This window comes from Strix aluco, chromosome 1 (assembly GCF_031877795.1).
Source record: "Strix aluco isolate bStrAlu1 chromosome 1, bStrAlu1.hap1, whole genome shotgun sequence".
Lineage (NCBI taxonomy): Eukaryota > Metazoa > Chordata > Aves > Strigiformes > Strigidae > Strix > Strix aluco.
Window position 1 is genome coordinate 93,412,920 of NC_133931.1, and position 27,234 is coordinate 93,440,153.

A 27,234-nucleotide genomic window follows, 5' to 3' on the forward strand; every position below is an offset into this window, starting at 1 on the left:
CACTGTCATGGATCAGTGTTACTATTCCAAAACATTCAGTGCTCTACAGGAGCCAGACTGCCACAGGTGACAACGTCCACAGAAGTCATGTCAGGCTTGGCAAACCATCACCACCACCATAACAGGACAGATGCACAAAAAGCAGAATTGTATTTGTTAACACAATCAAATCAGCAACCTTATAAATAAGCTTTTTTTATTAATATACATTTACAGGAAATAAATTGTTTGCAAGCCACACATTGGCACTCACTTATGCTGACTCAAGAGCTCTGGGATAAATACCAGTTATTTAAATAAAAATTAAAAAAAAAAGAAGGAAGACATTCGAGAAATTCTAACAAAAATCCCATGTCCTGTATGTGAAAAATTAAATAAAAGCTCACTTGCTTTCAGAGAAAGAAGGGAAGAAGAGGAATCAGAACTCAGACATTCAAAGGGTCCATTTGTAAATGCATCTGCCCAGATCTAAAGCTGTGAATAGATGACCAAGGGAGCAAACAACTTAAAAACACTTTGCGCTTCAAGTAGCTTGGATGTCTTGATTCTGATCTCTCTATTCATAGTTCAATGAATAATGGAGGATACAAGCCTGCACATTTATAATTGCCTGAACTAAAATGGAAATGGGTGCAGGTCTGGCTGAAAATCCCATTTTTTGAGACTGCTTGCAAATGAATTTTACTTAGTTTACTGCAAATGTGTTCAGTTCACACAAGCAGAACTGAGTCTCCTACAAGGACTGAGCTATGCAGTTGTTCAATGGCAAAAAGGCACATCCTGCTCACACTTCATCAGGTGCCTACTCCTAATAATTACACTAGAAACTACATGGAAACTACAGGAAGTCATCTTACTACTCACAAGCTGCTCACTTTGGTAAACTGCAGTTTGCATAATTTACTAGAGCAAAGCACACATTCAAACATGTATAAAGAAGAAATTGTTCCCTGGGTGAGGGCAGAAAAATAACACTGGAGAGCAGCTAAATGTAGCCATGAAATAGTTAAAACACACAGGACCTGGGGCACATGGAAAACGAGAACCACATTTAAAACTCTGCTGAGAACAAAGTGTGAAAATAGCTGTTTCTGTCAAATGCTTTGTGTCTCCAGGGGTTTCTACAGGAACATTGTACAGTGCAAGATCATCTTCCTCGTGCTAATATTTTCTAGAGACCATCATAATTTTCCCTCTGTACAATCTTCTTGAGGAGGTGCAAGGACTCATAATTTGCTGACAAAGCCCAAACTCCTTATTGGGTTACGCGCACATCTAAGGACATGTAGGTTTGCCCTCTAGTTCCCTCAGTTTCCTGCAAGGTGGGACAGGACTACATGAATCAAAGCAGAACTGACATTTTCTAGAACTCACAACAGTTACATATAACACTGAATGAAACAAGACATACAGCTGAGAACAGTAGTATGGCACCATGGTTGCAGCACAATTTTTACATGTGATTTGGATAAAAACTGCCCTTGAGAGGTGTCAAATAGAAGACAAAGCAGCAGTGTGTTTTTCATTTCAAACTGCTGTTTTCTTTTGGGGTTAGGAGGAAGCCTCCTCTACAACTGAAGAGATTTTCCTAGTTCACAAGGGATCATATTTTAAACATGCTTTCTGTCTTATTGATGCTATAGCATGTATATCTAAGACATTGCTATGGATAGCATACAGGAGAAAGGAGGTAATTACACTGCTAATTCAAGCTTCACATAGCAGGCTGCATTGAATTTAAAGTCTTTTCATAGAAAGATAGGATGAGGACTGAAACACACATCAAGAAAATCAGAGGCATCCCACTTACACTGGAGATGAACTGAAATATATTACGAACAAGGTGCATCTAGCATACTCAAAGCTATCTACAGACACATTAACTTTATTCTAATGGAGGATAGTACTAATTAGTTGAATCCCTGAGATCCCTTAGGAAACATCCACACATTCCCAGCTGTCTATAAACAAGTGCTGGGAGAAGGAGGAGAGGACAAAAAGAAAAGACCCAAAATCCACTGTGCCTGAGCATCTAACTCTGCCTTCATGATGAGGAAGTCTCAACGCATGGACAGTTCAGCCTTCGGCAACAACTAAAGTGGCCATGAGATCTGGCTACTTAGGCATGACTGATGACACTTTCAGGTTGGTGAGTTTTTTGTTTTGGGAGTTTTTGATTGTTCGAATGCCAGAATTACCCTCTTAGCAGAGGTAGCGTCAAACCAGAAATTCAGTGTTATCACTGGGAATTTAAATGGGGCTTTTCCCCCCCTTACACTGTAAATTTTACAATTTTTTTTTTCCCTGCCACTTACATCAGCTTCCTCTGACAAACCACTACTGAGAGCCTTGAGTCTTGTCAGTCTGTAAACCAGCTAAGTTTTACATCTAACTAAGCCCTAAACCTGTGTGCTATAGAAAAGAAGATATTTCAAAAGAATAAAAAATTTGGATTCACCACATACCCTGTCACAATGATGGGCCAGCAACAGTAAGAGAGCAACATGCAACATCCTCTTGTGGGACTACTATCAAGAGATGCTTGCGCTGCAGATTCTTGAACTCACCTGGAAGAACTTAGTGAAGAGAGGGGAAGTCTCAAGAAGTCTGTGTGCGGGAGAAAAAGTAATCTAAATACCAAAATGAGTTGGTCTTGTACTCTTACTGTACCCACAGGTATAGTGAGTTGAAGCCTTCCAGGCACTATTACTGATTTCAAGAAATACACAAGCAGATCAGGTGTTAACATTTACTTTTATTTATAAAAAAATTGTAGAATGTATTAAATACAAACATTTGGAAAAAGCAATCAAGGCTTCGCTAAGATGCCCAGGAAGAGGAAGACAGAATCAAGAAGCTTACCAGGTTTAGAGTTTTTAAACTAGCTGAAGTAATTACTATAATTTTTCACTGACTTCTTTATAGGCAGTGGCCATTATAGCAACCAATGTTATTACTCTCCTTTTTAAAAAACAGAGATATGATTTGCCATATCTTCCCACTCAACCACAAAATGTAAGGAAGCAACTCTTTCCAGGTTAAAAAACAGGGTAATAAATACTAATGCATTTACCCATTACCTACATTGTATAACACTAAACATTTGCTCATAATCACACATGGATATCGACTTTAGCCCCCCAAAAAAATCGATTATACGTTTCAAATCTGGATATCCAATAACGTGTTATAAACTTTATACATTTTTCAGTGAACATCAAAATGAGGACAGTGTTTTGAAGTACAGAAACAAAATAACTGAATGCACCGCCTACACTATAAAGGCCAACTACCAAGAGGGGGACTGGGGTCTAGTGATGTTCCAGATAGCTGGAAAGTCCTACAAACTGCCACTGAAAGACTGGTTGGAAGACAAATCATGTCATGTTCTCAGTCTGTGTTAGCTCCTCTCCCTTTCTAAAAGGTCAAAGGTGAGAACTGTAGCTACTCTCTTCCACACCTTGTGGCAATGAAGGCGTAAACTATCATTCTGCTCTCTACATGGACAAACCAGATTCTGGTTTTCTTAGACTGCTGTTGCTCTTTTACCACTCTTAAACGTAGTACATACAGACCACTAAACAAGACGTAGAAGCAAGATACTACAGAAAATACCTCTTTTGGCTTTTAAAAAGAGAGAAGCACTTCCACTTTCTGACAATATGGCACTCCCTCTGTCTTCCTGCTTTACCCTGTATCTGCTTTTGAGCTGCAGCATAATGCACACTGATGTGGCTATAGGGCCCTAAAGTTAAATTCAGTTCTGAAAAAATGCTGTTTGTGGGACTGACCCTTTGGGGATAACCAAACTATTAAAAAAATCCAGTACAGAATAATCTTGGACACACGAACATTAATAGATGTCTCCCATTCTGCCTTGTATTTGTCAGAACAGGAAAAAGAATTGACAATTTACCAGCACTCACAGGGTTACTACCACAAGGACAAGAGTGCCAGAAGTGTTATGGGATACATAGTGCTGGCAGTCAGCTACGGGATGGACCAACTGGATACCTGCAAGAGCACAGGCAGAATGCTTCTGACAAACCTGCCCTTTGGGGACGGGCTGAAGTTGCACCACATATCCTATTATGAATCCAGGGTTGAACAAATGGACCAGCATCCTGAACACGTGTCAGACCCTGTTACTAAGGAGAGCATTTTCCAGTTACCACATCTACCCTCAGTGCACAGAGGGGACCACGAACATGTGCACTGCTGTGCGGGAATTCCTAAACAACCAATTATTTGCAGATCAACATCTTCAAGAAGAGCTAAATACTTCTACCAGGCAAACACAGAGCAGTTGCTGGATATACCAAATAGGCAGTGGTTCATTTAGCTACAAGCTTGAAAATAAAGTCAATTCCAGCACCTTTCTCAAATACAACAGCATCCCTTACTGCCACACAGACATGCTTATCCTGCTCTCGCTGTGTTCAGTACACTTAAAGCACTTAGTGCAATGAGAACCCTGATGCAGGCTTGAATTCAGATGAAACAGTCAGCCCAGTTCCACCCCATTCCCTTTTTTCCTTTTTGGCAATTATTGATAGGCAAGATCCGTATTTCACAAGCCACAACATATATTTTTTGAAGATATTTAACAGCAGATATTTAACAGCCAGAGCTTACTTGACCCCAAAAGCCTTGCTCCCATCCAAAGAATTCACTGCCACCCAAAGCAAGCAGGAAATCACATGAAGAAGAATCTTGTGAAGGGATGGGAGGTCAGAGTACTGAAGAAATTGAAAGAGACAACAGTCTATTTAGTATGCTGACTGCTCCTCCCTCAGTGCTCAGCTTTTAGCATGATGTACATCACATTTAAACAACTGAGGGGTTCGTTTTTGTTTTTCTACCCTGGCTGTTTGGGAGGTATTTTTTATTTTCTGGAATCTTCAAGAAAAATAGGCCTTCCATCCTCTGAGTCAAAGACAAGAAACCATGATCTTGGCATCAGTGCCACCCCCCATTACACCACCAGAAATCAATACACCGCCCAGCATCCCTGGTGACACATTTGAAGTTACACTCTTAGAATACACTTGAGCCAGGCAATGGCTCCATTCCAGAAACACACAATGCTACCAAGAGCAGAATATGGCCCCTAGCTTTAACCTAGTTTAAAAATATTTTACAAATGCATTCCTACAAATCTGATCACAGCAAAATATATAGTGGTTTTAAAATGGCAGAAAGTTGAATTCAAACAACTCAGTTTTTAAACCAGTGAGAAATATGGGCAATTTTAAAAGAAAACAAAACTTTTCAAACACAGACATTTGTGAAATATACATGCGCACACACACTCTCTCACACACACCCACCCACTTACTTCACTCAGTGTCAGATTAAGATTACACAAGGCAATTTTCAAGGTTGCATTTACAACCACAATGACAAGAACAGCATTTTTTGAGGTAGCTGAAGTCAAAGAGCAAACCACAGCACAAGCAAAGAAACAGGTGCTCACACTCACACTGAGCCCACTCTTTGGAGACACGTTATCATGTGCGCAGGGGCGTGTGTTGAAGAGGCACGTGTTCCACGGGGAATGAAGTCCAGCCGCACTGGAAACCGGATAAACTACTCTCCAGAAAAGCTTATGTTGGGAGACCAGATGCACGATCAAGGGACCACGGCTTAAATCACTGCACATCAGCTGAGCTGTGGTAACAGTCTTGGTGCTCTTGGTCTGTGGCAGTTCTACCAACAGCTCTGTCTCACGTGCACTGAAGCAAGTACAACTGTGGCAGTTGAAGATGTTATTACTCAGAGCTGTCTGTCCCACTTCTCTCCTAGATGCTACTGTTGGTAGAAAGGTACACATACCCATATCTCACCTGCTCCAGTTTGCAGCCCAGCATTCAAGTTCAAGCCCACCTCTGCGGTATTAGTTGCCAATGGACTGTGAACAGGAGCAGCAGAGACAGAGACTTGAGTTTCCTTCTTCAGGTGCAGTAACATCTTCACCACATTAATAGTGCAGAGATGTCAAACTGCCACAGCTTGAATCACCAGACTTCATCTCTCAGAGCCCTTTGCTAGCCTACAATGAAAGGAGTTGAGCTAACCTCACAGCAAATGCCACGCAATGTGGACATAATGGGATAATAGCTGTGGCTGGCTGACAAACTGGCTCAGCCACAGTAACTGGATCATGTCTCTGGGCATACAGAGAGCTTGATCCTGCCCAAATTATGAAACTGTGTGAAACACACTCATACACACACACATAATGTAGTATTTTCATCAAGAAGCTTTCTACAAATCAACTGTTTGTATGATTACTGTCGAGAGTCTTGAAGATGGGATGGAAATTATGGCAAGATGTTTTTCAAAGGTAGGAAAAAAAATAATCAACCTCCTACGATTAGGTCTCTGTTGTGTAATTGCTGTATGAGAGAGATGGCACAGATGAGAAGTTGTTATTCCACTGTCTTCCTCCAGTATTCTGCTGCAACTCTGCCTGCTCTTTATATTTGCTCAGAAGATTTTTGGCTTCTTGCAGATCCTGAGAAGAGTTTTCCCCATATTCTTCCTTCAGCCACTGCCTGAACTGCAGAAATTGAACATACACATACAATATGATGAAACAATAACATGAAACTGATGCAGAATACTCCCTCTTGTCCTACAGAATTTCAAGAGCCTTTAACAACACAAAGAAAAACGCTCCAAATACAACATGTCCTTCAATAGCAGCACAGAATACATAGGCACAGGAACACACATTTGAAATCACCGAGATCCCTTACATCCCTAAATGTATCCCTAAAATGACACACTTGTATACAGCCTGGCTGACTGGAGTAATACAGAGTAAGGAACACCCACTGGGTAAGCACATCCTGGACTTAAAAACACCTTCTTCCCGTTGCATATACAAACAATAAGATGAATTAGTGTGGAAGCTAATATGATCATCCAACTTGCCCAAGTCACAACAGGCTGCAAGAAGGCTGAAAATCAGAAAGTGAACCACTCATATGCTGGGTTTTTTAATCCTGAGCCCACAAACACCAGTAGTTAAAAATGTACTGCAGATATCAGGAAAGGTATCTTCTGGAAAAAAAGGGTCCAGGAGCTTTAAAAGCTATAGTATAGGACCCTAATATGTTACTGACGTGAATGACTGAATATGGTACGTGGTAACAGATGAACCAAGTCCAGCAGAAGGTCAGTCCATCTCTGTATCCTGGTATGAGAGTAGCCAGATGTAAACGCCGAGAAAAGAATTAGGCAACAGCAGGACAATAATGCTGGGACCCTTCTCCTGGTCATTTCCTCAGCTTCCAGCAATTTTCAGCTCAGATACTTTCAGAGACTGAGGCAGAATCTTTGTTTTTGATAGCAACAGATGAATTTTTCTACCATGAGATCACTTTTGGAATCCACAAATTTTTACCACAAGATATCTGGATGCCAACAAGCTCTGTAAGTACATATTGTATAAAAACCCCTCCTCTTCCTTGATTGGGACCTGCCAATTGATAGCTCCATCTCACATTACAGGGAAGAGTGGAAATCACACCTGTTCACTTGATCTCACTCAACTTTATAGACTTTTATCACATCCTTCTCTGTCATTTCTTTACCAGTTGAATAATCTGAGTCCATTTAGTCATTCCTGACAATCTTGTTGCTCTTTTCTGCAGAAGCAGCAAGTAGACACGAACCCCAACCATTCTGTCGCAGTGGGAATAATATTCATTTTTCAAGCCTTAACCTTCAGAGCTTTGTTCTGTTTGGGGCTCATGGACAGCTTTATTCATTAAGATCATTTACTAGGATGCTGGGAGACAAGACCTCAATATAGTTACTCCCTCCCATTCCCAAAAAATAATAAAGTACTGAGACAAATCTGAAGCCTCAGGCTACGATGTGAGAGTTTGGAATTGGTGCAAACCGTATTGTGACGTTAGTGACTAAACCCCTTCCTGTAAGACCAAGACTGAGAGGACCCCATTCCAGAAACCCCACAGGATACCACCCTATAGCAGCACAGCAAAACACCCATGCTGCTGAAATCAGAAAAGAGTTCACACCCTTGGCAGATGGCATTATTCCACTGAAATCAGGTGTGTAAACAGACACCTGCTAAGGATGTGGTTGGTGTTAAGAGACAGTAGGAAACTACAGCCCAGTCAGTGACTACAGGTGGATATTTCTTTTTACAACCTACTGCCTCCCCCTCAGTGAAAAAAGGCAGAATGTGCCGTCCATGGTGGATGAAAAAAAGAGAGACGTTACTGTCTTTATCAGGCTATTTGCATATAGCCTTAATTGTCATTGCTGTTAGCCCAGACCAATTAGAATAGAAATGACTGTAAGGGAGGAAGGAGACAAGTCTGGAAAGTCCCCCTCTGACTTTTGTCTCTTAAAAATCGGTTACTCTATCATTTACACCAGTTCCAAACGATCCAGGAAACATTCAGTTAAATATTAAAAAAACACAAATATTTACAGTTGCAAACTGCATCATGCAAAACAAATGGTAATTTCTAAACTCTGAGCTTTCTGCAGCAGAATGACAGGATGGAATAAAATCTAAAACAATCAACATCCTTTGCCTCATGTATTTTGCTTTCTGATTTTGGTTTGCCTCTGTTATTGTTGCTGATTTTTAATAAGCACAATAGGCACAAGAGCCCAGAGAACAGCAATATGCTGAGCAATGGAAAATGGAGGTGATGGCCAGATTAGGTTGTTAACATAAGTGGAAGTCACCAATCACCCACGGGGAGCAGGTCTTTTGCGTGGGACGGTTCTTTTTAGGGGTAAGAAACTAGTTTTTGTTTTATGAAAGCCACTTTGCAGTCTTACTGCTCCCTCAATTCTTCTAGGTATACAAAGCCTTCAAAGGTTAAGAAGGAAAAAAGGGTCAGACTTGAGACTGTCCTACACATCAGAAAATTTATTAAGTCTCAGCCACAGAAGACAGGGGGAACATGACACTGAAGTCATAATGAGAACCTAGTTTAACTCCTGGATAGTAGATTTCTGATTATGATTTCTTTCCTGCTTACTATTCCAAATGAATGTGTAGGGGGGAAACCCGCTATTTTTATGCAACTGGTATTTATAGGTTGGTCTTTCTGCTGCATCCTGAGCAAAACACTCTAGTTTTTAGCCCTCTAAAGGTGTCAGTCTTGTACTGTGTCTTATCACACATGAAGCAATCACTGGATTTAGAGCACAGCCGGACAGGAGGTGTTTAGATGTTGTGCTTCATCTCTTCTCCCATCCAGCATTCCTCAATACCTTCACTTCTATCCACACCTCCCCAGTGGAGCAGGCTTAGCCAAGAAGCCACTCCCTCCAAGCAAAAACAACGACTCAGATAAACCACCCACGCCTCAAAATAATGAGAAGCAGCCCATGATCTGAGACTTGGGGTTGTGTTTCACAGTTCATTTGTCTGTAGTTAATTTACCTGATCAACATCATGTTTTTCAAAATCCTGTAGCTGCCTCTGGAAGCCCATGTTAGGATTGGCACAGGATCTCGCTGCACGGACAACAGACAGTGCATCTTCCCAACCAAAGTCTGTGATGGTCATGATGTAGGCAACCACCAATGTTACGCTCCTAGAGACACCTGCAAGGCTGCATGAGAAAGGCGGTGCAATAAATTGAAGTAGTGCTGTACTTCATCTATCATAGTTAAAAGCATCACTTCCCAACATCACAGCAGACTGCTGTGTTGCTTGCCACCAGGAAGAAATATTACAGTATTTGAGTTAAAAGGTTTTGGTGCTGCTTTTTCAAATGCATCAGAACAAATCTATGGCAAGACCAAGAAAGCGGGTTCTGAATTGTAATTCATATGAGACTGGAAAGGAAGAAATAAGTGTTAAGTCTTCACAAAACCAGGGGAGAGTGTACATGTCCTAAGTTAGATTTGGGTTTTAATAAGCTAGAAATAAGTCACACACTTTCTTATGCCTATATAGATCAGAGCAGTGAAATAAGATCATTCCCTCTCCACCACGAATAAAGGCTTCAATTTCATGGAGCCGAAATGAACTTTAACTGAACTGTTTAAGTGCGTATGTCTGGTTGCTTGAGCTCTTTTCCTCCTTCTGCTATCCATGCATTGTGCAACTTCAACTCTCAAGACTTCAGTTTTGCCACGTGAAACACTGGGATAAAATAAGAATCATTCACTATTACTTGTCTGACAGCGCTGGACAAAAAACTCTGAACTATTACTGTTGTGAGTATTAATGAATGTGTTTGAGTTACATTTGTACCAGATTCTTTCACTTGGCATTTCAAGAACATTTTATGTTTTTGAAATGTTTCACAAATTTAAGTATGTGATTTTTAAAACTCTACTAGAATTCAGACAAATTATCCCTGGCTTACATACATGGAGACTGACCAAATGACTCACGCACAGCCCTATCATGAGTCAGTAGCAAACCGAGGATTTATGCTCAGGGCCTGTGTACAAGTCCAGTGTTCAAATCATGAGATGACTCTCATGCCAGATATAGACTCAGATATGTAACTTGGACATACAGCACAAAGACTACAACCAATAGGAGAGAGCAAGAAAAAACCCAGGGTGGGATTTCTTCTTCTATTCTCTACAGTCCCAGGAGCACCTCTCCAATCAGAGACTTGCTATTAACAAATGCGACGTTTGAATGCTTCAGCAGTTTAAAGAAAAAAAGAGAAAAAAAAAAATCAATTTCTGTTCAGAGGAAAATTTTTTTTAACAACTCTGAAGTCACCAAAATAGCTGTTATAGAAACTAATCAAATTATTAGAATTATGGAAGTCATCTTTAGAAATGCAGTGATTAAAATAATGGGAAATAAATAATACCTCTCTAGTCAATACATCTCTAGTCAAATCAGTACTACAAAAAGATTTGATAAGAAGAGAAGGTCAAGAAGAATTTCTTGGGCTCCTTTTATCTCCAGGTAGCTGCCTACCCCAGTGACTCAAAAGTCCTAGCGTGAGGCTTTAATAGCATTCACAAATCTTCTGGGGCTCTTCAAATAAAGGGGGCATTTCAGTCCAAGGGGATTTTGCTATAAAGTGGAGATGAACACTAACTTATTAAAATGATTAACATCCAAACCAAGGTAGAGAAACCCTTAGGAAGGTTTTTGGCAAGTGGCATACATACCAATGAACTAGGCAGCCTTCACCTGTAAGCCGGCACTCATGGATAAATTTGATGCTCTCTCTGAAATGCCTTGCCCTGAAAACAGAAAGGGAATAAAGAAAGTGCTCTATTCAGTAAAATCACTACTTAGAAAGAGAGAAATGTTTCTGAAAGCTCATTTAATGCTGTTGCTAGAATTTAGAACTGAATACAGGTCTTACAAGGTAAAAGGTAGTGTCTGCCAATGAAACACAATACTCACTGGCACAGTTATTCTCCACTCTACCTGCAGAAGAAACTGGTATCTTATGTACTATGGTGTGATAAACATTAACAAACTCTTTATTCTGATGACAGTCAAGTCTGTATTTAAGTTTGTGTTTTACTCCTCTTTGAACTAGTAACTTGACCTTGCATGTCCTTGCATATGCTCCGATGTTAGATGAAATTCAGCACGACCACATGAACAGTTCTCAAGGTATACTGTCTCTCACAGAGGCATCCACTACCCGCTACCTAAACTTACATTTAACTTCGACTTCACCTCCCTCTTCAAACCATGTACTAGGACACATCTAAATGTTATGACTTTCTTCTTTGCAACAAGAAATCTCTACCTTTTGTTGCTATGAAAAAATCCTCAATTGAAGCCCTGACTTCTTCAGCTCCTTCCAGTCTCCTCCCCTAGACTGCAGTACCCCTTCTGCCTGCCCTTATTCAGAGTGTCAGCCAAACCCTGCCTACAGCCCACCTTTTTTGAAGCAGTGGAAGAGAAAATGTGGAGAAGATAAAGGCTCAGTTTACAAACCTTAAGGTTTGTACTTTCATTATCCTTTACACATGCCTTTTCATTTTAAGTGGGGCAAGTCTGAAGAAAAGTAACTGGGCAGCTGTCATTACCTCAGTAAATCTGCAGCATCACCTCCTTGAATCCCAGTCCCAAGTTGCTCACGCTGCCTCTGCCTTTCAGACTGCAAAGCCTTGGGGCTGCCTGCAATTTATTGCAGGTGCAAGCAGCACCTCTTAGTTCAACAGAGCTGGAGATGGCTGTGGCATTTGAGTACTCTTGCAATTTAAGCTCAGAAGCAGTAGCAATGTGTGTGCAACACAAAGAGCTTTTTAAGGGGCAGTCAGTACCAGCCTTATCGGCAAAGACGAACCTGAAAGCACATTGCTCTCAACACCCATAAACACAACGTCCTGTATTCAAGATGTTTCCCCTCTCAGGGTGAATATTATACCACAAGGGTAAAAGAAAAAAACCTCAACCCAGCACCAACAGCCACACAAAAATCAGGAATACCCACATAAAAGGAAGCTTCCCTTCCTGCCCAACAGTGCAGCTGCTGATACTATAAACACTCAAGACCTGGAGGAGGACAACAGTGATGCAATAGAGTGACAGTACCTGTAGAACTTGCAAAGGCAACGATGTCTAAGCTGAAATATCTAAAAACAGGGATCTCAAAGCCCAGGACTCCCTCTCCAAGGCAGTTCTTGCATCACTGGGTACAACATGGAGAACACAGCTGAAGACCTGAGTGCCTTATTTGGAAAATTTCAAGGGCACAATGCAACCCCAAGCTTTAGGACGGCATGTCAACTCAGAATTAGATGTTTCTCAAGAAACTGATTGAGTATGTGGGATAAGCAGAGAAGAGGGATGAAGCCTTACAAATGCATTTCTACTCAGACTGCCAGTCCAAAACATTTTCAGTGGCTGAATTCTAACAAATCATGGCACTCACATCTTCCTGGGGGGCACAAGCAGCTTTATATAAATGAACTCAGAGGACAAATGAGATGTGTGCGCAAGAGGCGTTGCTATTGCACAACGAAGGAGCACTTAATCTGAGATTGAACTGATTCAGTCAAATGAAACTTGGTTAGGGCTGGATTGACAACATCCCAATCTTCTCATATACCCATCTTTTCTCTTTCTCTCTAGAAAATCTGGCCAACAGCACAGCTCCAAGCACCACTGAACTCACTTCAATAGTCTAGAACAAGTTTTGGTTAAACACTTTGATACTTTGGTTTGAAAAATATCTGTGAATGAGCATAACACCTTTGCAAGGTATTAAATATAGCTAGCAGTGAACTCCATTCACTCAGTTTTATTCACCCTTCCTTATTGCTGACAATAACATCTGCTGAAACACTGTCAAGTGTAAGCATTTACAGGCATTCATGAAAATGAGAAGGTAAATAGCCAAGCTTAGAATTAGTGCTGCTCTACAGAACCATGGCCCCTCCTCACCTTGAGTGACAGAAAAGGAAAAAGGTACTCCTCGACAACCCTATGGTATCAGGGTCTGTGCTGGCTCCAGCAAACACAGTTACCTAAATTCATTTTCAAAGTTAGGGTACAAACCACATTTACATGAAAACTAAGACTGAGGACCAGTTAGCTGTGTGGCTAGTGCCAGACACAAGGAATGGCAAGTCTTACATTAACCACAGTTGATTATCATCTGTAACAGGAAAGCACTTGACAAATGTGTTGATTTGCAGCCTATTTGTTGGACTAAACAGTTACTTCAAGACAATTTATTACATGATATCTGGCTTTTACATCTCCCAGCTTAAAGGTGGGTCCTGAACTGCATCATCTTCCCAGTGGGAAAACACCACAGGAAAAAGAACCAGTACAGTGCCCCTATCAGCATTAGCAAGCTGGATAATCCAAAACTAAGCTGAGGACAGAGTTATACCACCAGATCTACCTATTCATTTGTTGCTAGCCAGACTTCCACAAATATTAAAAAGGTTAAAAAGAAAGCATCCACATCAGTTAGGAAGAAGCATCTTGACGTTTCTTGCCTTTAGCAATGTAAATGCAACAAAGATCCACGTAAATGTCTTTTCTTAGTAGGTTATCTGGCTTTTGTATTACTACCATTAACAGCCTGACCACTGGAGGTTAGTTTCTTAAAAACAGGTAGCCTAAAACAACTAGCTGGAACAGGACAGGAAGGGAATATTTGATTTCTACAGAATTAACTTTTTAGTAGCAGGTTCTATAGGAGATGACATTTCTGGAGAAGTCAATGGACCAAGGTAAAATTCTCACAGTCCAGGGAAAACACTCATTTAACGCCTGTAAAGCACCTCAAGTCTCAAAAGCAACTTGATTCCTGTGCTTGGTAGGGGCAGAACACAGGAGTAGAAGCAAGCTTTTGAGACTTTTTTACTGAACACCCACATGTTAACAGGGGAATCCCTGGTGTATTTCCCTGGCAATTCATTCCTCTGAGGAAGGAAGCTCCACTAAACAAGCTTACTAGGAGTAAATGTGCATTACACACATAAGAAACCAGAAGTTTCCCTCACAGAAACTGAGCTGAAGTGAATTAATTGCTCACAGTCTCAAAATTCAGTGGGTAAAGGCTTTCAGTTGGACCTTACCAACCTGCCAGCAGTTGCAAAGTAGCAGCAAAGCTTCTGACAAACCTGCTGTTGGGAGAGACAGACAAGACAGCAGCGTGTATCTGGTCAGTTGTGCCTGTCAAACATTGCCAAGAAAATGCAATGACCTGCAATACAGGATGCTGCTTTTTCTTCTTCCCCTGACAACACCAGAATCCCTCTTTTAAAAGAAGATGATAGATACACAAAGATGTTGCAGAGGGACCAATTCCCTTTCCTGTTCCCCAGCTATCCCTCCATCCACAGAGGGCACAGGCAGTACGGTTAACCTCTCCTAGATAAGATTGTGTCAAACCCTCACAGACTGAACAAACACAGCTTCCTCTTGCTTTCAGAAAATTGTATGTGCAAAGCAAGCAACATTGCTATTTGCAAGCATCATCATTTGATTTTACTTAAAGATCTGGACTGTATAAAGCAAAAAAGAAAAATCGGTTACTCATCAAGTTTTATTTTAAGTGATAGAATGTATCAGTATTAGAAGTAATGACGTTTGCTTGCAACCACCTGATACCAAAGCAAGTATTTTAGATGCCTGCAGCATAACAGAAACAATACTCATGCAAATATTCTATCTTCTTACTGAAGCTTTAAGAGCTTTGGTACTGCGCCAGACAGCTCAAGTGCCGGAGGTGGTTTTTCAGTATAACTCCTTGATATTTAACAGTGAGGGAGGAGCTGAACTGTACATTGATTAACGTTTATCACAAATCCCATCCCCTCTATATTCCCAATTGATCCAGATCTCTGTTAACAAAGGAAGCAGATTTGCAAAATGTTTTCAGAAATGCTACAGGTCTCAGAATTGCAACATACAATTAATATGACAACATGTGAATGTTTCCCTCTAATCTCATAGCTTTTTTCCTTCACAAAAGGATTTTTTCTACATTTATTTATTTTAAGTATTAAGGCCACAGAAGTTGTCCATGACAAAGGCAGTTAGCTGTCTGCCTTCTCATTACAAACCTGTCTTGAAATTTAGGAGTTTGGGGTGTTTTTTGTTGTGGGTTGAGGGGGGTGTGTGTGGTGGCTTGGGTTTTTTTTCCCCCCTTTCCCCTAAAATCACAACAGAAATGCAGAATGAAAAGGCAAATCACCACACATTAAATGCCACACTGGAATCTTTCTAGGGTATGAGAAACACATACTCTATAAATATCCCCCGAAAGCATGAGCCGGAATATTGCTGTGATGTGAGAGAAAAGCAGTGCTGCATTTCCTTCCGCACCTACCAGGCCCCTTTCAACTACTTGTTTCTCTACAAAACTTGGCAGCAGGATGTGGCTGAAACCCCCCTCACCTCTCCCCAACATAAACAGTGAGCTCTGGAAGAAAGAGTTGGTCACCATCCAAGTTCTCTTACAAAACCTGTTTTGATTTCTCTTTGGAATCAAGACTTGCTATGCTCAGTGGTTCAAAACATTAAAACCAAGGGCAAGTCAATTAACGTTTCATGAATGTTACCAGAGATGAGAAAGAGCGAGGCTGGGACACCCTAGTTTCAGTACATATATCCTCAAGGCAAGAGTCATCACAGGGCAGAAACTCCCCACCATGCCAGCCTAATACTAAGAGCAGTGGGGCCTTCTGAGACAGGTTCAAGAATTCTGGAGCAGATAGTTGCAGGGGTACTTTGCACACTGGGACTTTATCTTGAAGGCCTACTGTGAGGAATTTATTTCAACCCTTGAAGCACCAGGCTTCATACCTCTTTGAAATATTTTCTTTTTGTTAATGGCTGGAGATAGCACTAACAAAAAAGAACAGCCAAGCAAAAAGATTTACAACAGTGGCTAGAATAAACTGGCACTAAATTAGGAGCAGACTCACAAAGGAATTCCTGAAGTTTAAGGCCACAAATGAACAGTGTTTACATACTGACCCTCCTACAAACCCTCACACAAAAAAAAGCAGGGTCTGAACCAAAGTGGCTGGAATAAAGTGTTACTGTGTTTTCTTAACGGATTAAAACCCACATTTGTGTAATACTTGTGAGAGATCAGAATGAGATCTTTCAATTCACTGTAAAACAGACATCGCAGTACTGAGGGATTTCTGGGGTTTTTTGATTTATTTTTAAAGAAAACTTACAAGTTCTGCGAGGGTGAGTCAGCAGCAGGAATGCACAGATACTTCACTCCCTGTGTAAAGAAGCAAAAATGAATGAGAAGAAAATATCCAAGTTAAATACATTTATGTACCACTGTGCAAGTCCTGCTCTAGACTTGTGCAATTTTATTGACTTTGAGAAAGGCACACCATTGTTCAGGCAAGCAGAGATCATCTCTATGCAGCCAGATTTTAAAACACTGTTTCACATATGCTTTGTTGCTAAGACACCAGTACATAGCTTAGTCATGCTTATCCCAAGGCCCAAAATCAAGCTTTTTAAAGTAGAAGCATCTTTACTAAAAGTGTGTAAACTTCTCTTTCAAAACTCATTCTTCTTACATTTCTAGAAAAAATAAGTTGCATCTTCTCCTGCCCTTCCATTTCTCTGAACAGATGCTACAACCTAGAATTGTGATAAGCAATTTATTTTGATCCCATGCAATCATTTTTATTTACCTAGTTGATAAGCCAAACAAAATGCATTTCAGAGAAGAAACATGTTTGTGGTATGACTTTTGATTTTTATTTTTTGGAAACTTCAAGAAGGACAACTGTAAAACTCATTCTTTTCTTCCACAAAGATAGCCTCATTTTCTTAGTCAGCTATCATAGCAAGTTACAAGATAATTAGGGAAGTTAGATAACCATTTCTGATGCATTAAAAATGTTACTGGGTATATTTAAAACAACACTATAATCATACACTACTGCTTTGCATTGTCAATGCTCATTTTAACTGTCATTTTATTTTCAAAGCTTGTTTTGCTCTTATGACTGTTAAGAAAAAGAACACTTCTGAAAGCATATTTAGCTAACTTCTCAAATAGGACTTCCAAGAATATAGACTGCAGCTCAGACACACAAAAACTAAATCATTCACCAAGAGTCTTTCGACATCTCAGATGAAGAGTTATGAATTTTTCAGATGTACTTGTAAAGATAAGGATTCACAGCAAAAGGTCCACCATAAAATGCACCTTAGTTTACCTTTCTGTAATAAAGCAAACCCCCATAATGATCCTGCATGTTCAATGACACACACGGAAAGTCGCTTATTTATCTAAAAGAGATCTTTTGTCAACAAGGTGGAACACAACATGCATCTACCAGGCATTTCATTTGCCAGGCGGGGTGGGGGGTGAAAATTTTATTGCTCAACTGTGGTGGCCATCCTCTGCAAGATGCATGAACTTCACCACTGTGTCAGAGAGGATGTGGTGATACCTCAGCCCCATCCACCACTTGCACATGGCACCAGCCATTTTCTCAATCCACCAGAACTCCTTCGGCCAGTGTCTTCTTCGCAGTCACACAGATCTGAGAGCCTGTCCTGTCCCCACCATGCCTTACCAGGCTTCCTCACTCTGACAGGCCATCCCCAGCATGCCACAACCGTAGCAGAGATGCTACTGTCTATGGCCTCTGGTTTGGACAATGCAGAGTCAGAGTGGGGAAGGCTCTGCAGACAGTGCTAAGCCTGGAGATGGAGACGTGATAGTACCTGACGAGGGAGAAGGCACCATCAGGACAAGACCAAGCCAGTGACAGCATGTGGCATTTTGTGTGAGAGCTGCATGGCAAAATGCAGCTGAGGAGAGAATGAGAATGAAATCAGTTTGCAAGCCAAAGCAGCTTGCTGCCGGAGGCAACAGCATCAACAAGTAACAGGTCCTCCTGCCTTGTACAAGGAGAAGGGATGTCTGCTGTAGGAAACCAGGATGGCTCCACAGTCATAAGCTGATCCACAACAGCTTGCAGAGATATGTTCATTTAGAAAGACAATGTAGCAGTAATACATATATTGATAGGCTGCTGAGCCGAGCACAGTAATTATATTGTGACAGATGAATTACGATAATAAGCATCTTGTATGACACATCTGAGAGATTTATCTCGGACACTAGTATCACTTCAAGTGAGTCACTCCAGTACAACGAGGGCCTGTGACCTGAAAGTAAATCTACATCCTATTCTTTCCCCCTACACCTCTAGACAACTCCATGCCACTAACTCTGCACCATCAAGGGAGAAAACAGGAAGAAAACTGAAGGTAGGAGATGGGTTCACTCTGGATCACACTATACGCCAGAAGGTTCGCTCCTCCGGAATGCACTGATGCAAGTTGTTCCACAGATTTCAGAAGCTACGGCACATGCTGACTGCTTTTCACAGGCTGAGTGCAGAGGGGCTTTCAGATCATGTTCACTTTAAAAGCAGAAGTAGCACCAACGCAAGTTTAAGACCCACAATGTTCTTTTTTTGTCATGGCTGACTAGTTGCCACTACCGCAAGCAAGCATGAAACTACCCTCTGAGAGACCACACATGGTACTGAATGGCTCATCCAGAGCCTGATCCTGGAGGTCTTCGGCTTACAACTTCCAGTGAAGCCCACAGCACACTTTTCACTACTGTGCTTGCAAATGCTCAGTATCAGCCTATTAGCCTTATTAATAGAGCTTCTCAGGCAGGAGATGGTTAAAGTTACTGGAATTTGACAAGTTCTGACAGATGCATGTCACTTGTACGGTGTTTTTGGAAGGCTGTGGTGATGGACTCCTCCCTGTGAGGAAATAATCACACACTCAACTCAGAAATAGTTAGAGGTGGGATTTCAAGAAGTACTGTGCAGTGACCTAACCCGACTCCCACAAAAGTCAACGGTGAAACTGTCAGTGACTTGACCCAAACACAGTTTGGCCAGAGTTGGTAACTCCTGAGGATCCCACCCTACCATCAAGTTTTGCTTCTCTTGGTTGAAATAATAATAATGATAATAGGATCAAATATAATTCATTGTAACTGGATAGCTGAAATACGACGACACAAGATTGTATGGGTCAGGTATTCATAAATGAGACTCAGGAGATTTTCTGTGTAGATACCGTATGTTGTTTGCTGGAATTAGCTCTTCCTCACTTATACTGGATAGACTTTGTTTTTTAAACATATTGGCAATAGAAAGACACTTAACTACTGAACGCCACTGTCTGTGACTGTTTTAAAAAAAAAAAAAAACAAACTACCCAGGATCATAGTATTACTTGTATTACTTGTATGTTTGTGCCCCGGACACTGCTGTCCTTCCTGTGCACATACCTTGCAGATAACATCTAAGAACTGTCCCAAAGGGACCTTTCAAAGCAGAACAGTTTATGCCAATGAACAAGTAAACACCTACAACATCTTAGATGGGGTACTAGCATGGAAGAAAGATAGAGACATCACTGTTTTATTACCTAGCAGTTTGTTTGCCATTCTGAAACTGCAAAGCATAACATGTAAGAAGGCAACAATCGCTGAAACAGCAACTAAAATAGAGTAAGCTAAATCAAAAGATTGTTGAAGAGTTCAGCAGACCAGCTTCTAGTGAAAATTTCAACAGGCTCCAAATCAGTACCTAGTCTGAAGTTTCATTAAACTAACCTGAATCTGGCTGCAGGTGCAATATCCAAAGTTGAACCAAAACTGCACGTTAATAAAGATGTGAAGACAAATACAAATTTGATGTCAATCCCATGGAAGTCTTTATTTATTAATTTATTTTTAAATTAACTCTGTTTTGTTCCCTAAGAATGACAATTCTCTGAAAATTATTCAGTGGAGGAAGGACAAAACAACTCAAAACGGGTATTGTACCAGTTCACCTACACACACTAAATTAGGTGCCTCAGAATAGCTACTCATCCCAAAATATGGTATTTGTTCAAAGCAAAGAGAAAAGCTAGCAATTATAAAAACTGATGAAAAGAGAAATATTGTTTTAAATCCTATATGAAGTAATACATCCACTTTATTTATTGAATATTGCTGCTAATATAGTTATTCAAACATTTCTTCAGCTGACAGCTGTCACCCATGTCTTATATCTCCAAGTTTTTTCCCAGATTATCAATTTAAAAAAGAGAAAAAAAAATCCAACCTTTTTAATTAAACAGAATTTATGTACGTTCTCATGTAATAAGATGTTCCACATATATGGAATGTGCTCAAACCCAAGCTCCCAGGTCAATGAGATGCTGAACACAGCTTTCTTCTGGTCATCTCAATTCCCTACTACTTTCCACTTGTTACTTTTAAATCATTGCTCACTTTCCTTTCTCCATCAGTGACCTTTACCACCAAACACCCCTATCCTCCAACACACACACTTCTCTAAACTTTTTCCTTATTATTCACATGATGATCCTAACTGATGACCTCATCAAATAAAAGCAGCACTCTCATTTCTTTTAGTGTATTTAACCTGTTAAGATTACCCCCAAAAAAATAGTAAAATAAAATAATTTACTTTTCTGTTTTCTGTTTCAGCAGAGTAACCACCAAAACTAGATTTCTGTCTCTCTTAGGCCCTGAAACTCAATGCTACAGTTAAACCGATACAGTGAGAGCTAACAAAACTAGAGCAAGTATTCTGATTTCAAGATTGTCAAAGTTGAAACAAGCGAGAGTTAAGTAAAATTTCTAAAATTCACTGTATTTGAGAAACAATGACAACACTTACACAATTTCATCACAGATTCTAGAACCAAGTCAGTTCTGCTGCAAAACAAAAAGGGTTGGGCGCACACACATATATGCAGAGGTTTTACACTACAGTTAGTAAGGTATTCATGGAATTGCAGTCATTTTCAAACCTGCAATTATTTTAGAGGTCTATCTACTAAGATTGGAAACTGAACTGTTATCTCACCTTTGGAAAGGTCAGTAAGACTACAGAACACTACCTTCCTAATATCATTAGCTTTTAAGAAAGATAATTAAATCTTTGTTATTAAACCCTGTATTTCATGAAGTGCTCAGGAAATGTAAGAGTCCAGTTTAAGGAACACTGTCTCTATTCTAGTTACCTATAATCTATTTTAAAAACTCCAGCTTCATTTTAACTAAACTTGTAAAAACTGGCATTTGGGTTTTTTCATTAGAACATGTAGAATTTTGCAGTGGCAAAATGACACATCTACAAGTGCTACATGTCAGATAATGGGTCAGTGACTGAAAACAGGATCTCTAAAAAGCACACACAAATTTAATCACACAATACCAAGAATAATTTTGACTCCAAACAGGATAAGGTGCAAAAAGTATTGCGAGACAAATGCAGCACCAATACAGATGTTTGCTCCTTTGTAACGATCAAAGATGTTCTGAAGTCATTAAGAATGATGCTCAGTGTGATTATACCTTAAATCACACTAACATACAGTTCATCCGTGAAAGAAATCTGTCCAGCAATTTTTATATAAAACTGACTACTTTAGCAAAACAGTATACATGAGAATAAGAGGAAGGACTAGAAACACTACTCATTACTTCACGTGTAGTGGGTTTTCCAAGTAATGGTTTTTACAGATGTTCTTCAGAACATTGCCCCCACCACTGCTATATATACAATATTTCTGAGGTTCTAGTTAGCATTGGAAACCTGAATCTAGAACTTCAGATGTTAAAAGGCAGGAGAGGGGGAAAGAACCTCAAATTACAAAATTTCTGTTCTCCAAGGGCAGCGTGGGGGGGGAAGGGGTTGTAAAAAAAAAAAGTTTAAAAACAGCAGGATTGTATTTTTGGCATTAAACCTCTCTATTTAAATTTATGTAAAGATACCATCAACGACTTCCAAGAAAGTTTTTTTAAACCTAAACCCTTAAAAAATTTGTGAACCCAGATGCAAATAGAAAACCAGCACCTGGCAAGTTCTTTCAGGTTAGTCAAAAACCATGTGTTAATTTGAGTCGTCACATCAACAGATGAGGGCAGGAGGACTTATTTTTGTTTAGGGGCATTTCAGCAAAAAAGCTAAAGTGGGAAACAGCCGGCACAAAGCTTCCTCAAGCCAAACCAACAAGAGGTTATCAAGGGTTTAGTCCAGTAATGCACCAAACTGAATTTGCTAAACTGAAAACCGTTCAACCGTTTGTTTGTCCTTTCAGTTACTTTCTGTAGCAATCACCATTGGTGCTGATTTTATTAATGACTCATAGAAAATACATTTGTGTTTCAGCAAAAAACAACCACTAATTGACTTTAGTGAACAACAGAGTCAGGTTTGGTTTTGAAAAATAATATAAATGAAATTGAAATTACATGAAGAATATGAACAACAGAAAGCAGGATGCTCCTGCAATAGAATTTATACATTTGGTTTGTGTTTTCTGGAATAATACAATAGTTTTTACAAGTCATGGGTTTTTTGTAATGCTTGTTCATGGTTTTCTTAGGAAATAGTCTCAGTGAGACTTCTGAAAAGTCCATGTCATTAAGGTTGGGATGTGCCAATCACAAATATAGTGTCCTGTTAAAGCCCTCCTTCCCCATCTCTCACCCTTTCTAAAACTCTAAGAGGCAAATGTTGAAGAGAAGGATTTTATTTTACTTGCACAAAGAGCTGCACACACTGTTTCTAATTCTAACCCTGAATTCCAGTTCCAACCTGGTGCATCTAAAGGAATACAGAGTGGGAGAAAACACTGATAGTTTTCAGCAAATTGTGGTTTATCTCCTTTAGGACACACCAAGAATATTTACAGGACTACATACTTCAGCTGAGAGGAAGGAGTCTGTTAGTCTGCCTTGTCTAGATGATGTATGTTAGACATGTCAGGGCGTATCTAACGTCTGAGCACTACCTATCACACTTGGTCCCTGAACCCTCAAGGGGATACCCGAGTACTACAATAAAACAATATATCCCACCTGCCTCTTTCTTTCAGGAAATGCTGGAACGTGATTGCTACACCTCTGGAATACGCTCACATTGCAAGAATGGATTAACACACTCTCCACATCATCTCCTCTGCAGAGTGGGTTGGAGCATTTGCTCTGTTCTGGTCAACACTCTATCCAAGCAATGAGAAACATCAGGCGTTTACTAGCCTAAACATCTCTCATGCAAACATCTCACCATTGGAAACTTCAAACAGTCCTCATCGTCTCCTTCTGTGCCATCTGTGCCAACATGCTTCCCCTGACACAGCTAGCGTGTGCTAAGCAATTCAAACAGTGAACTAATTCAGTGCATCACCACAGCAGCCTCTGCCAAGGGTACTTCATGATGAAGGCCCGGCCTGACACACTTTAAAAGCCACTTTATGGAAGTCTCTTGGAAGCTTCTTAGTGGGCTACTGATGTCATTTTTGAAACATTAGTCAGAGCTCCCAACTTCACAAGCAGAGCCGATGCCAGACAGGGCATTACTCCTAAACTAGAGAGAATCTTCTGGTGCCGCTACACCTGAAAGAAAAATGGTAGCTATTTTGCTCAGCATGGTCTTCTGAAACATCTCATGAGAGGAAACCCTTACCATGAAAAGGCAGTGAAACATCATAGAAGAAAGTCAAACTTTTTATTAGAAGAAGCTCTTGTACACTTCCTCTTGATGGTAGCCAAAGGCTGAAAATTGACAGCTTCCAGCGCTGGTGATTTAAGAGTTTATCACTATAGATGGAAATGCAACAGTCTGACTTGACTAAATTATTAATTTGCAGAGATGATCTATATACAACAGCAATGACCTTGCGATATATTAGCAGCTCTGAATTTGAAGACTGTCTTGCCATCTCCCCCTTTAATAGTTCCCCTAACTCCTTGGGCTGGATACCAAAAACAGCAGAGCCTGTGCAGAGAACATGCTGCCCAGCCATACCCAGCAGGGACTTCTCTCATCATGTCATCAAGATGCAATTTTCATATATGAATGGCCTCCTACAGCTCAAGACTTCTGTATGCTATCCAACATCATAACATGGTTTTAATAGACTGGCGGTTCTCACTTGCTGAGCAGCATCTGTCCAGAATTAGCATATGCTTTTTAAAAAAAAAAGTAGGGCTGATTGGTTTCCCAATATTTCCCTATTTAGTTATTTCGTGTTGAGCAGTGATACGCTTTTGAGTCCAGACAAATGCTTTCTGAACTGCTGTCTGTATGAGGATATTCCTTTGGATTACAGAACCAAAGAAAGCACTAAGGCAACTTTCAGCACTTCCAGAGTTATCAGCTTGGGGAGCTGGGGACACAACTCAAGAATTTTTTCTTTTGTTTTTGCACATGGTAATCCCTGTTATACACACACACAAAAAATCAAGTCAGTCCAGAATGTGCAACCATGAGAGAAAGAAAGAAGTTTTCACAAACTGGTGATGTAAAAAAAGAATTAGAAAACTAAAAGATGAGTCTATTCCCCTTCAAAGCTTCAGTAAAAGCTCCCCCATTGTAAACCTCATCACATTTAGTGCTAACAGCAGATATAATAGATGTCTATAGCAAAAAAATAAAAGAGCTGCCAAAATACTATCCGCAAACTATGCTAAGCAGATCACTTGCATTGTGCCAGAGCTGACAGTTCAGTTCCTCTATAGCTTAGTTTGCTTTCCTTCTAAACACCTGCACATGTATAGTCTAAAGATCATCTGTAAACATGCAAGACTATCATGCCCAGCTAAAACTGCATTAAGATTCACAACATCTAGCCAGGCTTAAAAAATATGAAACAAGATTCCAGATCTTAATGCAAGCTGATATGAATGCATTATCTATATTAGGTGTGCAGGCTATGACCATGTGGTCTTAGAAACATTTCTCAGTTTTGACAGGTATTCAGTCATTTAGCTCTTCACTTTCCTCCAAAGGTCTGGATTTACCAGCCAGTCATACACTTTTTTTTTTAAAATTCATAAACTTGATCCAGCACTTCCTCTTGTAATTTCCCCAGCTACAACTTTCTCATCCTGAACACCTTATAAAACATGTATATCATAGCATTGAGCAGAGATAAAACTGGTGCAGAGAAGATATACAGCTTCTCTGTAGCATCCTTATTTTTCTACAACTTCTATTCCTCACCCTTACTGGTTCTGTTCCAGTTACAGCATCTTTTTGTTGCCTGTATTCTATTAATGTATTTGATTGTTTACTCAGGGAGCATGAAAGATTGTTCTAAAAGATCAGCACAGATTTTAACTGTGCTCTTCCCTTTCAGTTCAGCTTCTTAGATACTGAGTATTTGAAACCCTAATTCTACTCTGATTAAAATTTTAAAGTTTGCAAGGAAAACCAAATAAAATTCTTTAAGATAACCTGGCCTGTGAAGTTTTTTATTTTCAAAGATACAGTTCGTTTAAACCGCGCTGGCTGCACAAGCTAACAGACCAAAGAAGAAAGATGCTTGACTTAGTTCAGTCAGCAATTAGCTCTTCTCTACCTCCACCCACCTACCATGTCAACACTTATTTAGGTAGTCATCAATTTAGGAAAAAGGAGGGAAAAAACCACTGCTCTGGAGATAGCATGAACCAGATTAAGATTATATCGTTAATGGCATCAGAATACAGAGAAAAAAAGAGTAACTGTCCTGTGTGTGTGCTCTGGTTAACTATGCAGAATGAGAGAGAAAAACCATAACCTATAAAGCTAATATTTTAAGAAAGTTAGAGAAAAAGAGCAACGAATGTTTCATAGGCATCACAGTATTTTCTCAGCACCCAGAAGACACTATTGCAACTTTCAATAAATTCCATACAGTGCTTTAAGATCACTCCTTTTGTTTGGAGAAGAAAACTGTAAGACTTGAAACAGAACATCTAGTACCTGGCTATCACAGGGACACAGGTCAGCTATTCACATGAAATGGAGATGCCTAAAACTTATGACAGCTTTGGTACTGAGCAGAGAGAGATGACAATACCCCTCAACCCCCGAAATTGTGCATGTTTTGTTGGGATTTCATTTACTTATGCTTCATCCAAATTACTTTAATTGAAATGATCACATATACCAATATACTCTTTCCTCATCTGAAAAACAACAGCATACTATAAATAAAAGCAAAACAAATACTCTGTACAACAGAGAACAAGAAAGAAAATTGGCATGCATTAGAAGCAGCACACATGCAAAAGCCTACTCTTAATGAAATTTGTCGTAAACAGAGTGAACAACAGAAAGCTTTTGTGGCAGAGGACAGTACAGCAATGCCCAGGTAAACTCTTGTTGATTTAAGATCTACACTACTGTGATTGTTACGATGTCTCCAAGATGGGTGCAGCATACAGAGCTTCCTGTGATGCAGCAGTGGTCATTCTGACAACGATACTGTTATAAATAAATTAAATGCCAAAGGACTCCACAACCGCAGGTGACTGGTAACAGGATTCATGTACCTACTAGATCAAACCTCTGGTGCAGGTCAAGAGCAACAGCAAAATTACTAGTAACTGACAAATGTGTGATGGACCATGTGAAAGAAGCTGGTCGTTTCAGTCCATTTCCTGATTGATGGACAGGTGTCTACAATGCACACAACAGTCACCACAACTGGCTCCTCAAAGCATCTCAGACCAAGGACTGTGAAATGCTCTGGCTGTAAAGTGCAAAGCTCAAAGACCTCTGTGACCCTGCCTTGCCCGAAACAACTCCCACACAAAAACAGAGCATGTGAGAAACCCACTGTTGCCTCTGGCAATATATTTCAGCAGTTACTTACCTCATGGTTAAAGTCTTGCTTACTTCCAGTCTGAATCTGCGTGGCATCATTTGCCAGCTATGCATATCGTGCTGTTCTCTGCATGGGGA

At 40.1% G+C, this 27,234-nt stretch overlaps 1 protein-coding gene across 3 annotated transcripts in view; it reads right to left on the reverse strand.

Moving 5' to 3' along the window:
• Positions 1–2,735: 2,735 nt before the first annotated feature.
• Positions 2,736–27,234, reverse strand: part of DUSP22 (dual specificity phosphatase 22) — a 44,741-nt gene continuing 20,242 nt past the window's right edge. For all 3 annotated transcript variants that reach the window (XM_074827195.1, XM_074827183.1, XM_074827204.1), the window contains 4 exons: positions 16,648–16,697; positions 11,146–11,220; positions 9,440–9,611; positions 2,736–6,562 (listed from right to left, as the gene is read on the reverse strand). In XM_074827195.1, the coding sequence (XP_074683296.1) occupies positions 6,377–6,562; positions 9,440–9,611; positions 11,146–11,220; positions 16,648–16,697 (483 nt within the window). In that variant the 3' untranslated portion in view covers positions 2,736–6,376. The remainder of the gene's footprint in view (positions 6,563–9,439; positions 9,612–11,145; positions 11,221–16,647; positions 16,698–27,234) is intronic.